This window comes from Mobula birostris, chromosome 17 (assembly GCF_030028105.1).
Source record: "Mobula birostris isolate sMobBir1 chromosome 17, sMobBir1.hap1, whole genome shotgun sequence".
NCBI classification, from domain to species: Eukaryota; Metazoa; Chordata; class Chondrichthyes; order Myliobatiformes; family Myliobatidae; genus Mobula; species Mobula birostris.
In genome coordinates this window covers 66,576,136-66,591,990 of record NC_092386.1, presented here as the reverse complement: position 1 = coordinate 66,591,990, position 15,855 = coordinate 66,576,136, and the positions used below count along the sequence as shown (strand labels likewise).

General features: G+C 41.2%; 1 protein-coding gene across 2 annotated transcripts in view; it reads left to right on the top strand.

Moving 5' to 3' along the window:
* fbxo10 (F-box protein 10) overlaps window positions 1-15,855 on the top strand; it is a 130,195-nt gene that overhangs the window by 49,752 nt on the left and 64,588 nt on the right. For both annotated transcript variants that reach the window (XM_072281859.1, XM_072281858.1), the window contains exon 3: window positions 10,415-11,269. In XM_072281859.1, the coding sequence (XP_072137960.1) occupies window positions 10,415-11,269 (855 nt within the window). The remainder of the gene's footprint in view (window positions 1-10,414; window positions 11,270-15,855) is intronic.

Here is a 15,855-nt window from a genome sequence, read left to right as displayed (position 1 = left end):
TGGTCCATGCTGGCTTCTCCGTAGTCCCATCTACCTGCACCAGGATCATATCTCACCAAACCCCTCTCATTCATTTACCTATCCAGACCTATCTTAAACATTACAGTTGTGCCCACATCTACCACTTATACTGGTAGCTCGTTTCACGTTTACAGTACTATTACCCCTCTTTTGTTTTCATGGATAGATAAACATGCGGATCTTCAAGAACAATTTTGTCCCTTGCTACCCTTTTGCTCTTAATATAGCTATAGAAACCCTTGGGATTCTCAATCACCTTATCTGGCAGAGCAACTTCATGTCCTCTTTTAGCCCTCCTGATCTTGTTCTTGTGTGTTATCCTGTATTTCTTAAGCTCCTCAAGCCCTTTATTTGATCCTAACTGTCTATACCTGATGTATGCCTCCTTTCTCTTTACCAGGACTTCAATATCCCTCTGTAGTAAGGTTCTCTAAAACTTGTTAGCCTTGCCTTTTATTCCAACAAAAACATACAGATCCTGTATTCTCAATGTTTGTCTTTTGAAAACCTCCCTCTTTCCAAGCATCTCTTTGCCAGAAAACAGCCCATCCCGGTGTATCCCTGCCATTTGCCTTCTGATGCCATTAAAATTGGCTTACTCCAATTTAGAATCTCAATCCGAGAACCAGCCCTTTCGGTCTACATAGTTGTCTTGAAACTAATGGAATTATGATCACTAGATCCAAAGTGTTCCCCTACACACATTTCTGTCTCATTCCCTGAGGAGATCCAATATTGTGCTGTCTCTAGTTGGAACCTTTACATACCGCTTAAGGAAACTTTCCTGAACACATTTGACAAATTCTGTCCCATCCAATCCTTTTACAGTATGTCCCAGTCAATATGTGGAAAGTTAAAATAGCCTACTATCTCAACCTTGTGTTTCTTGCAATTATCTGCTATCTTTCTATAAATTTGGTTCACTAAATTCTACTGACTGTTTGAATAGTATGGACATCTTTGCTTTATTCCTCCATAGATGAGCTCTCCAGTGTGTCCTGTCTGAGCACTGCTGTGACATTTTCTCTGATGAGTAATGCCACCCCTCCTCTTTAATACACCACCCTCTATCATGTCTGAAACATCAGAATCCTGGAACATTGAGCTGCCAGTCTGCAGCCAAGTCTCACTAAAAGCAAAAACATTCCATGTACTGATCTATGCTCAAAGTCCATCTGCCTTCACTACATAACTCTTGCTTTGAATTAGACTCATCTCTGGAAATTAGTCCCACCAGGCTTATTAACCAGACGATTCCTGCCTTTCTATGTAGGCGTATCATCTACTTTGCCCACTCTATGTAGGTGGATCATCTACTTTGCCCACAGTCATTCCACTTGCAGCTGTGCCACTTTGATTCCTGTAACTCTAGTTTAAATTCCACCAAGCAGTACTAGCAAACCTTCCCTTAATGATATTGGTCCTCCTCCAGTTCAGTCCCATTTGTACAGGCCCCACCTGCCCTGGAAGAGAGCACAATTATCTTCCTCCTGCACCATCTCCTTAGCCACTGCTTCTGGCTGCTCACCCTCCCCCTTAAGAATGCTGTGGACCCAATCCGAGCCCCTGACCCTGGCACCTGGGAGGCAACATTCTCATTGACAGAATCTCCTGTCTGTTCCGGTAACCAGTGAATCCCCTATCAGTATCATGCTCCTCTTCTCTCCCCCTGAGCTACGGAACCAGTCCCACTGCCAGACACCTGGCCGCTGTGGCTTTCCCCTGGTAGTTTGTCCCCCTCCCCCCCCCAACAGTATCCAAAGCGTTATACTTGTTACTGAGGGAATGGCCAGAGGGGTACTCTGCATCATCTGCTTATTTGTCCTTTCTGATGTTTACCCAGATTGCTCTGTATGATGCAACCCCTGACTCTTGTCTATCAACATCTCAGTCTGTCGAATGATCAGTTGGTCATCCAGCTCCTTAACATGGTCTGCAAGGCGCTGCAGCCGGATGCACTTCTCGCAGATGTAGTCATCGGGGCCACAGGAGGATTCCCTGACTTCACACCACTGCCTTTCCCACTGCAAAAACTGTGCACTAGTAAAGAACGAAAGAGAAATGACCAGAACCTCTCCTTTATCTCTGCAAGAATGATATAACACAATTCTTCAGAATCAGGTTTATTGTCACTGACATACATTGTGAAACTTGTTGCTTTGCGGCAGCAGTACAGCGCAAGCATAACAAATTACTCCAAGTTGCAGTAATTAGTGCAAAAGAATAGTGAGGTGGTGTTCATGAGTTCATAGACTGTTCAGAAATCTGAGCGGAAGAAGCTGTTCCTAAATGTTGAGTGTGGGTCTTCAGGATCCTGTACCTCCATACTGATAGCATGTCCCGGATGGTGAAGGTTCTTAATAATGGATGCCGCCTTTTTGAGGCACCGCCATTTGAAGTTGCGCTTGATGATGGAGAAGTTGGTGCCTGTAATGGAGCTGGCTGAGCCTACAGCATTTTAAAGCCTCTTAGATTCCTACGATTGGCACCTCTATATCAGACAATGATTTAACCAATTGGAATGCTTGGTGAGATGGCTCTAACCTGCTGGGCAACACAAATCGGCGTGGATGAGTTGGACCAAAAGGCCTGTCTCCATGCTGTATGAGTCCCTGACTAACTCTTTGTGACATACCAAATCTCAACTCTTAATTAAATCTTGATTTATTTTGTTAACCATGGGTGTGCCTCTTTCTCATGGAATCCCTCTTCCTAATTAAGATAAAGCCCTTCCTGAGCATTATAGACCAGCTTTTGAATATATGTGACTGTTCATCTACTGACCTGTCTTTTTAGTTTATTTTTCCAGTCCACCTTAGACAATTTCTTCTTCATAAAATCATTATTTCATTTATGTAACTTGCAGGCAGTGATTTTGGTCTTATCTCATTTGCCCTCAAACTGCATCTGGAATTCTTTCAAATTGTGGTCACTATTTTCTACTAGGAAATCTTTAACCACACAATCTTATTAATCCTTCCTCATTACTCATGACCAAATCTAAAACAGCCTATTCCCAAGTAGGTTCCATACCATACTATTCTAAGAAGCAATCCCTGACGCACTGCATAAATTTGTTTTCTGTGATACCCCATGCCAGTTTCATTAATATGTAGATTAAACTCTTTCACAACATTTTTCTTCAAACATATCTTGTGTATTTCCCATTATTCTTTGCGCCATTTCTCCATAATATAACACTTTAGGGGCCTATAGGTTACCTCAACCTGTGTTGTCTTCCCCCGCTATTCATGATTTCAACCCAACCAGTTGCATGTTACTATCCTCTACCTTTGTTATCTCAACACAGCACTGCTCTGGTACATTATTTAATTAGGAACGCTACCCCACCTCTTTTTCCCTTTCTCCCCCCTGTTCTTTTGGAATACTTTATAGCCTGGAATATTGTGCACCAAGTCCTGGTCACACTGCAACAATAATTTCTGTAATGGCTATTAGATTATATTTGAATGTTGCTATCTATCTTATTGCAGATGCCACTGCATTCAGATGAAAGCCATAAAATGTTTACACTTTTTATAGATTTTACTAAAGATTTTACTAACCCTGCATTTGCTCATGCTATTGCTTGCAAATTTCCTTCTCAATATCCCATGCCACTGCTCTCTCACTTATTTAAGAGAAGAAGAAGAAAGCCCTTAACTCCGAGTGGAGTCATCGGGACGCCGTCATGATGGCGTTTTTTTTTAGCAGGCTTTCATATTGAGTTGCTAGCTCGACGCTCAACCCAGCACGGATGGAAATCTTGCAAGGGAGCCGGCTGGATTCGAACTCGGGAGTCTTTGCTCTGAAGTCCGGCGCTGATGCCACTACACCATCAGCCGGCCAAGATTTATTTAAGATCTCATTCTTAAAGCCTCTCCCGCTCCCCCTCCCCCCCCCCCCCCCCCCCCCCACAGTTAGTTTAAATCTTTGAGTATTGTTAAAGCCCTTCAGATGGTGGAAGAAGGTTGGGGAATTAGAAGCTCAGTCAATCTTTGAAAAGGAATAAAGAGTCGACATTTCAGGGCAAGATCTTTCAACAGGACTGATAAAGGGTTTTGACCCAGAACACTGGCCCTTTATTCCTTTCCATGGATGCCGCCTGACCTGATTTCCTCCAGTATTTTCTGTGTGGTACTCTAGGTTTCCAGCATTGTGTGTCTTTTTTGAGTTGATCACTGCAATTTCTGACATCTTCTTGCAACTGCAAATTTCAAAATTTGAGATTAACGCTAAATTGGGAGAATGTAGTCATTATGTGTTAATGACATAAAAGAATATTTTAATAAATTTACAAAGTGGTAAATGAACTAGGTGTAAGGTGGTTCATTTTCAGTGGAAGAATGAGGCAACATACTAAGAAAGTGAAGCAGAGGAACAGGAAGCAAGATCTTCAGACACACTACATCAATAATGTATTGCCAATAAAGGCAGTGAAGACGAATTTTAAGTTGATTGATTTCTTAAAAGGGTTGTGCTCATTTCCAGAAGGATAAGCTTGAAGAGAAGAGAAGGCATTTTAAAACTCTTCACAACCTTGATTAGACTTCACTTAAAGATCTATGGATGTCCTTATTCCCAAGGAGAAGATATAAATATTCTTTATAGAGTAGTACTGAAATTCCTAAGAAGAGAGAGCTTTTTCTCTTGAAAAGAAAATCATGAGGATGTTGGGATTGCTGCTTTGGATAATGGAATTGATGGGTCTGTGGCCACATTTGGAGATAATACAAAGGTAGGTGAAGGAGCAGGTAGTGTTGAGGAAGCATGGGTCTGCAGGAGTACTTAAACACATCAGGAGAATGGGCAAGGAAGTGGCAGATGGGATACAGTGTAGAGAAGTATATGGTCATGCATTTTGGTACAAGGAGTAAAGGTGTAGACTATTTTCTGGACAGGGAGAAAGTTCTGAAAGTGCAAAAGGACTTGGGAGTTCTGTGCAGGTTCCCTAAAGGTTAACTTGCAGGTTGAGTCAGTGGTAAGAAAAGCAAATGAAATATGAGTACATTTCCAGAGGACTAGAATATAAAAGCAAGGATGTAATGCTGAGGCTTTTTGTGGTAGTGGTCAGACTGCAGCTGGAGTACTGTGAGTAGTCCTGGCCCCTCATGAGGGATGTATTGGCATTTCAAAAGGTCCAGAGGCGGTTCATGAGAATGATCTTGGGAATGAAAAGGTTAACATATGAGGAGTGTTTTGATGGCTCTGGGCCTGTACTTACTGGAATTTAGAAGATTGGGGCAAGGGGAATCTCAGTAAAACCTTTCTAATATTGAAATTTCTAGATAGAGTGGACCTGGAAAGGATGTTTCCTGTAGTAGAGAAGTCTAGGACCAGATGGCATAGCCTAGGAATACAAGAATGACTTTAGAATAGAGATGAGGAGGAATTTGTTTAGCCAGAGACTGGTGAATCTGTGGAGTTCATTCTCACAGGCAGCTGTGGAGATCAAGTCATTGGGTATATTTGAAGCAGAGGTTGATGGGTTCTTGATCAGTGAGGGTGTCAGAAGTTGCAGGGAGAAGGCAGGGGAATGAGATTGAGAAGTATGATAAATCAACCGAGATTAAATGGCAAATCTGACTCAGTGACCCAAATGGCCTAATTCAGCTCCTATGTCTTTGGGTCATTATTGGGTTAAATGAAGAAGGATAGGAGAAACCTAAATACAGCACATATACATAATTGGCCAAAAAGAATTCTGTACTGTAATTCACTTTATAAATTATTTTACAAAGTGCACGGTGCTTCAGATAATTATTCAAAGTTAAATACTGTTTATTATTGCAAAAGGCATGGGTTCAATGCTGGGCATCACTAGGTGAATAGTACACGTCTGTCCCTGTTTCTATGCTACTTAGGAGGACGGAACCTGTCCTCTCTCTATTTCCCCATCCTACCCTTGCGCATAACGGAAAAGGTCAAATGGCATTAACAGCATTAGTGATTACAGAAGTGCCCAGTTCTGTTCCTGAGAACAGTCCATAGATTGAATTTTCTACAAGACAAAGTAATTTTTCCTGAAGTCAAGATATGTGTAGATATTACAATCTGATATCTATATACTACTAAAACTCTCATGCTCTGTCTGTCTGTTTGTGACCTCCAATTAGTGCAAACGGTGCATTACGGCGGCACTTTTTTTTGCTCAATCGAATTAAAATGCGTTAACTTACAGAATTCAGGGTTATATATTTGTATAAAATTGCTCATTTGCAAAAATCAGCAGGCTCCCTTTTAACCCGAGAGCCGATTGGCCATCATGGAAATCGGGATGCGACAGCCCAACGCATGCGCATGGCCAGCCTCAGCAGCGACACCTACTGGAGCAAAAGGGCAGGGCAGCTCTATTTCGAGGGGTCACATTCTTCTCATCACCATCAGCATGTGCAGGATTGGGACAGATCTGATTGCCACCCATCAATAAGAGATAATTAAATCTTATTGTAATGACGTACTTCGAGACACCCATAAAACCCTTTGCTGCAGTCAAAGGACAGTGGTAACTATATCACGTCCATTTAGGAGAGCACCAACCACATCATCAAGAATAATAAGCATCCTTTGATGTTACTACTTGGTATCTTTTATCCAACATTAGGGTAAAATAAAAATAGTCAGCCTAATTAGGCCACGTGGTAAGAGAACGGGGACAGTGCAGCAGAGATGAAGAGACGGGATGAAGGGGCTGCACGTCTCCTTCAGGCACAGAAGGAGGAGAGAGGAAGGGACAAAGGAGCTGAGAAATTCACATCTCCAAGATCAGAGACAAAGAACAAACAGCAGAAGAGATGAAGAGACGGGTGGATGAAAGGACTGCACGTCTGCAGAATGACAACGAGAGACACAAGGGCGGCAGATAAACCAGAAATGATGCCATCGGAAGATTCCTTCGTTAAATGAGGAGGAGCTATATTTACCTTGCTACCCGTCATTCTTCTTTAATAAACTGAGGTTTTCTACTTCAGTTTCTAAAGCGATACCAATAGCATTCAGGAAAATATAATGTACATTCTGATCACATCATACTGCACTACCCTTCTCTCAAAGGGTGCCCAAGGGGTCACCCCATTGTCTAGTATAGACTAAGTACACTAAAGTACCTCAAAGTTTCAAAGTACACTTATTATCAAAGAATGTACAAATTATACAATCTTGAGATTTATTTGTTTAGATGCAGTCACAAAGCTAGGAACACGCAAAATCCCCCAGAAAATAAGACCAACCCTCAGTGCCCACAGACAAAAGGGAAAACAAAACAAAATGAATCATGCAATCAATAGGAGTGAGCAACCTTGGCAGAAAGTTTCGTTTGACGTATAATGTAAACAGTTATTAATTGATTAATGGTATTTCCATTTTAAATGTCTTCCATAGTTGAGTTAGACTTTTAACTTCTGAATTACATTCTTAGTTGATGTTTGAACTCTGGGGATGTTTTTGCTCTGGGGGAGAAAATATCAAATTGTTCTCTTGTGTGATGGTAATATTATCATTTCTCTTGTTTATGTGAGCTAAGAAAGAATTAACAGTATCCTTAGAATTCTGTACAAACAATTACAGTTTCCCTTCACTGTAATATCTATTACTGATACAGGAATTTCTGATTTGGGAGTAGAAGTTCAGTGTCCATTAATGGTTGAAGTGATCTGTTTTGAGAGAATGAACAACCTTTATTTTGAAATGAGAAAATTTTTGTAAATTCGGATGTCCACAGTCAGGTTTTCTGGAGCCTGAGAGCTCCATATTTGTGGGAAGACACCTCTTTTAAATGATGTATGATGCCAGAAGACCAGAGTTAATCAAAAATGGAAAGAAACAGTTAAATGCTTATTTTTCTACAATAGAAATTAAGATAATTATTTTGTACTTCTTCGGAGTGGGGGATGGTGAAGAACAATGGTTGATTGAACAGTCATTATGATGATCCTCCAAAACTGGGATTATCCACCAGAAAAGAGAGACATTGTACATACAGTACTGCACACTTGAATTTTCCACCCAATTCCAGTAGATATTCCTGTCATACACAGCCATGGTAAGAGGAACTATAAAATATAATTGATGCTGTGTTGTTATATACACTGGCTTTATTTACTTAGCAGTTGTGTTCAGTTAAACTACCACTAATATAGTATAGTGTTTTTTTTAATAGGCCACCCAATAGTAACAGCGATATTGAGTAGCAGATAGGGAAACAGATCCTGGAACAGTGCAATAATAAGAGTTGTTGTGGTGGGAGATTTTAGTTTCCCCAGTATTGATTGGCATCTCTCTAGAGCAAGGCGTTTAGATGGGGTGGAGTTTGTTAGGTGTGTTCAGGAAGGTTTCTTGACACAACATGTCGATAAGCCTACAAGAGAAGAGGCTGTACTCGATTTGGTATTGGGAAATGAACCTGGTCATGTAGCTATCAGGCAGGAACTTGGAAGTATAAATTGGGAACAGATGTTCTCAGGGAAATGTACTGCAAAAATGTACTGCTTGAACATATTGACATTAATAAAGAGGATGTGCTGGAGCTTTTGGAAAGCATCAAGTTGGACAAGTCACCAGGACCGGGTGAGATATACCCCAGGCTAGTGTGGGAGGTGAGGGAGGAGATTGCTGAGCCTCTGGCAATGATCCTTGCATCTTCACTGAAGAGGGAAGTGGTTCTGGAGGATTGGCAGGTTGCAGATGTTGTTCCTTTATTCAAGAAAGGGAGTAGAGATAGCCCAGAAAATTATAGACCAGAGAGTCTTACTTCAGTGGTTGGTAGGTTGATGAAGAAGATCCTGAGAGGCAGGATTTATGAACATTTGGAGAGGCATAATATGATTAGGAATAGTCAGCATGGCTTTGTCAAAGGCAGGTCGTGCCTTACGAGCATGATTGAATTTTTTGAGGATGTGACTAAACACATTGATGAAGGTAGAGCAGTAGATGTAGTGTATATGGATTTCAGAAAGGCATTTGACAAGATACCCCATGTGAGGCTTATTGAGAAAGTAAGGAGGCATGGGATCCAAGAGGACATTGCTTTGTGGATCCAGAACTGGCTTGCCCACATGAAGGCAAAGAGTGGTTGTAAATGGGACATAATCTGCATGAAGGTCGGTGACCAGTGGTGTGCCTCAGGGATCTGTTCTGGGACCCCTTCTCTTCGTGATGTTTATAAATGACCTGGATGAGGAAGTGGAGGGTTGCATTAGTAAATTTGCTGATAACACAAAGGTTGGGGGTGTTGTGGATAGTGTGGAGGGCTGTCAGAGGTTACAACAGGACATTGATAGGATGCAAAACTGGGCTGAGAAGTGGATGGAGTTCAACCCAGATAAGTGTGAGGTGGTTCACTTTGGTAGGTCAAATATGATGGCAGAATATAGCATTAATGATAAGACTCTTGGCAGTATGGAGGATCAGAGGGATCTTGGAGTCTGAGTCCATAGGACACTCAAAGCCGCTGCGCAGGTTGACTGTGTGCTTAAGAAGGCATATGGTGCATTGGCCTTCATCAATCGTGGGACTGAGTTCAAGAGCTGAGAGGTAATGTTGCAGCTTTATAGGACCCTGGTCAGACCCTACTTGGAGTACTGTGTTCAGTTTTGGTCACCTCACTACAGGAAGGATGTGGAAACTATAGAAAGGATGCAGAGGAAATTAACAAGGATGTTGCCTGGACTGGGGAGCATGCCTTATGAGAATAGGTTGAGTGAACTTGGCCTTTTCTCCTTGGAGCGATGAGAGGTGACCTGATAGAGGTGTATAAGATGATGAGAGGCTTTGATCATGTGGATAGTCAGAGGCTTTTTCCCGGGGCTGAAATGGCTAGCATAAGAGGGCACAGGTTTAAGGTGCTGGGGAGTAGGTACAGAGGAGATGTTAGAGTTAAGTTTTTTATGCAGAGAGTGGTGAGTGCGTACAATGGGCTGCCAGCAACTGTGGTGGTGGCGGATATGAAAGGGTCTTTTAAGAGACTTCTGGACAGGTACATGGAGCTTAGAAAAGTAGAGGGCTGTGGGTAACCCTAGGTAATTTCTAAAGTTAGTACATGTTCAGCACAGCATTGTGGGCTGAAGGGCCTGTATTGTGCTGCAGGTTTTCAGTGTTTCTAAACATTATCCTCTGTGGGTGTGAGCCTCGAAAGTGTCCAAAGATGCCAGTTTGTTTAGAAAACAAGTGGGTTCCCCTTTGGGAAGGGCAGCCTGCCACCCCAATAAATTATGGACTAGCATGGCTTCAGCAGCATCTAGTGTGGTTAATTCAAAACAGCCAAACATGGGCAAGGATTGTTGCTTTGTGTCACCTCATTCTGAGAACAGAAAAAAATTTGAGAAGAGCAATCTTAGTAACTTAATATGAAATGACTGATATGCACACACTGACTGTCATTTTTTTTAATCAACAGACATTTTCCGGCCACGTCCAACTTGATAACTGCAATGTAGAGAATGGGCAACTACATATCCATGCACCCGGGACCTGCCAGGTGAAGTTTTGTACTTTTAGCCAGTCCAGCATCAATTTCCACAATGTAGCCCTTAGCATAATTGAAAACTCGGAGTTCATTGGGAGTGAGAGTACATCGGTGAGTGTGGCAGGTCCTGGTGCGACTGACAGAAATTGGGCCTGCAAACACTTGGCAGTGGCTGCCAAATCCAAATCTGTTTTGAATTCGCCAGGCCAGGCTCAATCAGCTACTTGTAACTCCACAAATCATTGTCAGAATCCACCAAGCAATTTTGAAACTTTTCAATCCAACGAGAACGTGACTGGTTTACAGCAGACCTCCACTCAAAATTTCCAGATGTCCTACACAAAAGATGGTCATTACAACAGGGAAAGATGTATTCTGAAAGGAAATCATTGTGATGGGGAGGTGGTAACCATGGACACTGATTACAGTGACAGTGAAATGAGCACAAGCAGCGAGAATGAAGATGAGGAGCAATCTGTGTATAAACTTTCTTACCAGTCCCATGGCCTGAGTCGCTTGTTGTCAAGGACTAATCCACCCAGACTTCAGAAGAAGGGAACAGATCTTCTGCAAATGGATTTAGAGTTGAAAACTCTGCAGAAGGAGTTGCAGAAGGATAAAGAGGCGCAGATTCTTGCCAGCACCCTGCAGGGCTGTTTAATCCGAAAGTGCCTTTTTCGGGATGGAAAGGGTGGAGTGTTTATTTGTAGTCAAGGGCAAGCTAGACTGGAATGCAACATCTTCAGAAACCTCAGCTATGCTGTGCGGGGCATCCAAAATGCTAAGGTATGACTGAGAGTAAAGACTTTAAGAGCAGCTGGATAAGGTTGTAAGTTTTGATATCTTGATTCTCCAGCTCTTAAATCAATATTATTAATGTTTTGACAATTTAACAGTCTGCTTCTAGTCTTTTCATCTCAAGTCATTTGATAGATTTTGCTCCTTTTACTTAAGAAGGAAAGGACACACAGCTTTTAAACCTGTACTGGGAAGAGATAGAATGTACCCATTCTTGTCTGCAGGTCAGGAAATGATTCAGATGTGATGTTTTACATTAGTGCTAGAACATCAACTGAATGGCCAAGATTCATTTCGTTACTCTGGAGATACAAGAAAAAAATTTAATTTGATATGAAGCTATGGATGCATGAGGCCATCGTCAATACTTGCTATTTACAAATTTCGGCATGTATTAATGGCACAAAAAATGCAATGTGAACAGCGAGGAGGAAGGAGAAAAAATACCACAGAGGGGGTGTCCTGGTGAAAGTGAGGTGAAAGAACAGAAGGGAAAGTAAGAAATAAAAGGAATTGTATATCCAAATCTTTGAGCATGTCACACATAATTGATTTTAAAGAAAATCAAATTGCGTTTTTAACTTTGTTAGTACAAGAGTAGAATACAAAGCAAAGGAATTTACACCAAACGTAAAACAGTTGAAAAAGTTCCAAGGGCATTTAGTTGAACATTATTAATGAGGTGTTGAAGTTATGTGGTGAGGAGGGAAAAGGTGTAAGATCAATTGGGTGGTTATAGTGTGGGATTTTATTTATCCCTGTATTGAATGGAATTGCATTAGTGCAGGGGGCTAGACAGGGCAAAATTTGTTAAGCCCTTCAAAGAATGTTTTGTGGCACAATATAGAGATAGTCCTAATATAGATAGGGCAGCACTTGATCTGATCCGAAGAACTGAGAATGGGCAGGTAGTGGAAGTACTGAGTGTTCATTAAGGGATATTGATGAACAGAGGGACCTTAGAGTTCAAGATCCGGGTTTCTTGCAGAAAAGCAGAATAAGTACATGAGGTAGTGAAGAGGTCATATGACATGCTTGCCTTCATTGCTCAGACTATATAAAATAAAAATTGGGACATGACATTGGAATTTTACAGAATAGTGGTTAGATCACACTTGGACTGTTGTGTGCATTTCTAGTTACCACACCATAGGAGGAATGTGGTGGTCTAGAGAGACAGTGCAGAGGAGATTCACCAGGATTGTTATATTGATTTATTGTTGTTATGTACCAAGATACAGTTTTGCATTTGACCTATACAGATTGCTGCATTACATGAGTATGCTGATGTAGTACAATAGAAAAGCAATAACAGAATCAGAACAGTTACTGTTACAGAGAAAGTGCAGTACAGCCAGGCAATAAGATGCAAGGCCATGACAAGGAAGATTGTGAGGTCAAGAGTCCATCTTGACATACAAGAGGTCAATTCAGTCGCCTTATAATGGTGGGGTAGAAGCTGTACTTGAACCTGGTGTATCTTCTGCCCAATGGGAAGGGAGAGAAGAATGTCTGGGATGAGAGAGGTCTTTAATTATGTTGGCTCCTTTACCAAGGCAGTGAGAAGTGTAGACACAGACCATGTAGGGGAGGCTGGTTTCCATGACTATGCTGAGCTGTGTCCATAACTCTCTGTAGTTTCTTGTGGTCTTTGGCAGCACAGTTACCATATCAAGCTATGATATATCTAGGTAGGAATCTTTCTATGGTTAATCATTAAAAATTAGTGAGGGTCAATGGGGACATGCCAAATTTCTTTTGTCTCCTGAGGAAATAGAGACACTGGTGCACTTTCTTGGTCATGTATGTCATTGTTTCAGATGGATGTTGCCTGGAATGATGGTCTTAGTTATGGGGTGAGATTGGATAGGCTGGGCTTATTTTCCCTGGAGCAAAGGAAGCTGAGGGATGACTTGATAGAGGTCTCTCAACTATAGGATGCATAGAGAGGGTAGATAGTCAAAGTCTTTTTCACAGGGTAAGAGTATCAAAGCCAGATGACATGGGTTTAAGGTGAAAGGAAAGAGTTCTGAAGGGAATCTGAGGGGTAAGTTTTATTTTTACAGAGATTGGTTGATTTTGAGAACACTGCTAGAGAAGGTGGTTGAATCAGATACAATTATACATTTAACAGGCGTTTAGACAAGCTCTTGATTAGGCAAGGCATAGAAGGATCTGTACCTGATATGGGCAAATGCGATTGATGTAGAAGGATGAAAAGGCCGGCTTGGATGTTGTGGGCCAATGGGCCCATTTCTGTGCTGCACACCTCGAGAAAAGCTGGGGTTGTTTCTCTTAGAATAGGCTGAGGTGATATAATTGAGGCATTTGAAATTGAGTGGCTTGATATCATAAATGAGGAAATACAGGCAGTCCCTGGCTTACGAACGATATCCTTTCCTAAGTCTGTCTTTAAGTCGAATTTGTAGGTAAGTTGGAACAGATACATACAGTTCTTATTTAGTGTCAGTTAGTCAAATGTTTGTCTTAGTATATAGTATATATTTTACCTTTCTATGCATATAAAACACTTAAGAAACACTTCGAAATACACTAAAACATCTTAAACATAGTAATTCTTAGTAATAATTGTAGCTTTCATTGGGGCAGGGCCTTTCACATGCTCCATTATTCTCACTTTATCCTTTAAAATAGTTCCGATCGTTGACCGACTGTAGCCTAACGCTTTTCCAATGACCGATGGCGTTTCACCTCTTTCCAATTGCTTTATTATTTCCACTTTATTTTCAATTGTGATCGTTTTCCTTTTCTTTGATGCATCACCAGCACGTGCATCAGATTTACGCTTTGGAGGCATGGTTACAAGGGTAAATAAGAGAAAAATTTAAGCCAAATACAAAGTTACACAATCAACACAGTGTTAATGGCAACATGATCTGACTTAAAATGGTGGATGGTGTTCTCCTTCCTCGAGCCGACAAACTGCTGAAGCTGCGCAGTTTTCAGATTTTTAATATAATAGGCTTTATGGCAGTCCGTTTGTAAGTACGAGTTGTCTGTAAGTCGGACGTTCTTAACCCAGGGACTTACTGTATGTTGAAAATATTATGGCAATGCAGAATTAAGAAAATTGGAAAGAGCATTAAGGAGCACTTGAGAAATATTTAAAGTGGTGTGTTACGAGCAGATGAACAGGGTTGTGAATTATATTGACATTAAAGAAACTTAATAGGTTAATACATTTAGGAAAGGTGTTTCTAAAGTCCAGGATTTTGTCTGTCTGATCTGTACCAAACATTGAGCATATGGTTTAATGGCAAAAGGCAGCTGTTGATAATCTGAGGAGATGGTCCATTCAGTGCTACATTGGTAGAGGATAAGTTCAAAAGGTTAATGTGTACTGTGACTTTGGCTACGTCCACACTATGCCGGATAATTTTGAAAACGAAGTTTTTTCTCTTCGTTTTGATCCTCCGTCCACACTAAAACGGCGTTTCCATCCCCCAAAAACGGAGATTTTCAGAAGCGGTCTCCAGAGTGAATAAATCTGAAAACGCCTAATATCTATTGCAGTGTGGACAGGGTAACCGGAGCTTTTTAAAACCGCTGTCATGACGTGCCGGAACAGATGGCGGCAGCACGGCATTTCATTGTTCTATTATTATTATTACTTTATTGTCGCCAAACAATTGATACTAGAGCGTACAATCATCACAGCGATATTTGATTCTGCTCTTCACAGAACCTAACAGTTTCAGAACAGACGGCAACGAGACTGAAGCCAGAAGAGTTAGAAATGTACTCACCAAATACTTTGACCCATAGCTTACTGAATAAATAAGTATACTCACTTTGCCCTGTTTTCTGTCCTTGCTTGTATGAAGGTGGTTTACCTATTTATGCTAGTACTTCTCTGACAATAGATGTGTAACAACCTAATGTAACATTGTATGGAATTACAAGGTAACACTGATGCAGACATGTTTTATACATTTAACAAGGTGCTTTATTAATGCAACAGAGTTAGTCAGTTTTTAAATGTTCGTCGTCAGCCGGGTCATACTGTCTGTGAACTCCCTGTCAGTTGCCTCCATACGCTCCAGTATTTGTTTTTTCTTCAGTTTTAAGTCCTCCGCGAGAGCCAAGAGCAATTCCTTTTTAAGTTTTTCTACTCTGTAACTGGACAAACGCGCACCAAGTATACTGTTTCCCCTTCGCTTGTTTTCTGTGTGTCCTGCGCATGCTCATTAGGAGGAGATTCGCCCAAATATCCGTTCTAATGAAGACAGAGATATTTTGAAAAACGTTTAGTGTGGACGCCTGTCGGTTTTACTGGAAACCGGTGTTTTCAAAATTATCCGGCGTAGTGTGGACGTAGCCTTAGAATTTTAAAACTAGCAGTGTATTTATTAAATGAATTGATCAAACTTCTTTCTTTCTCTCATGGTATCATAGTCTCATGGTCTCTCTTGCCACATAAGTAATTGGAATACTTTTGTAGTACAGTGACTGTTATAAGGTAATCTTGATAACTGCAGCCAGTTTTTACCAGCAGTATCTCAGGAGCAGCACTGTACGGGTGATCAGCTAATTTAATAGTTGATGGTTGCCAG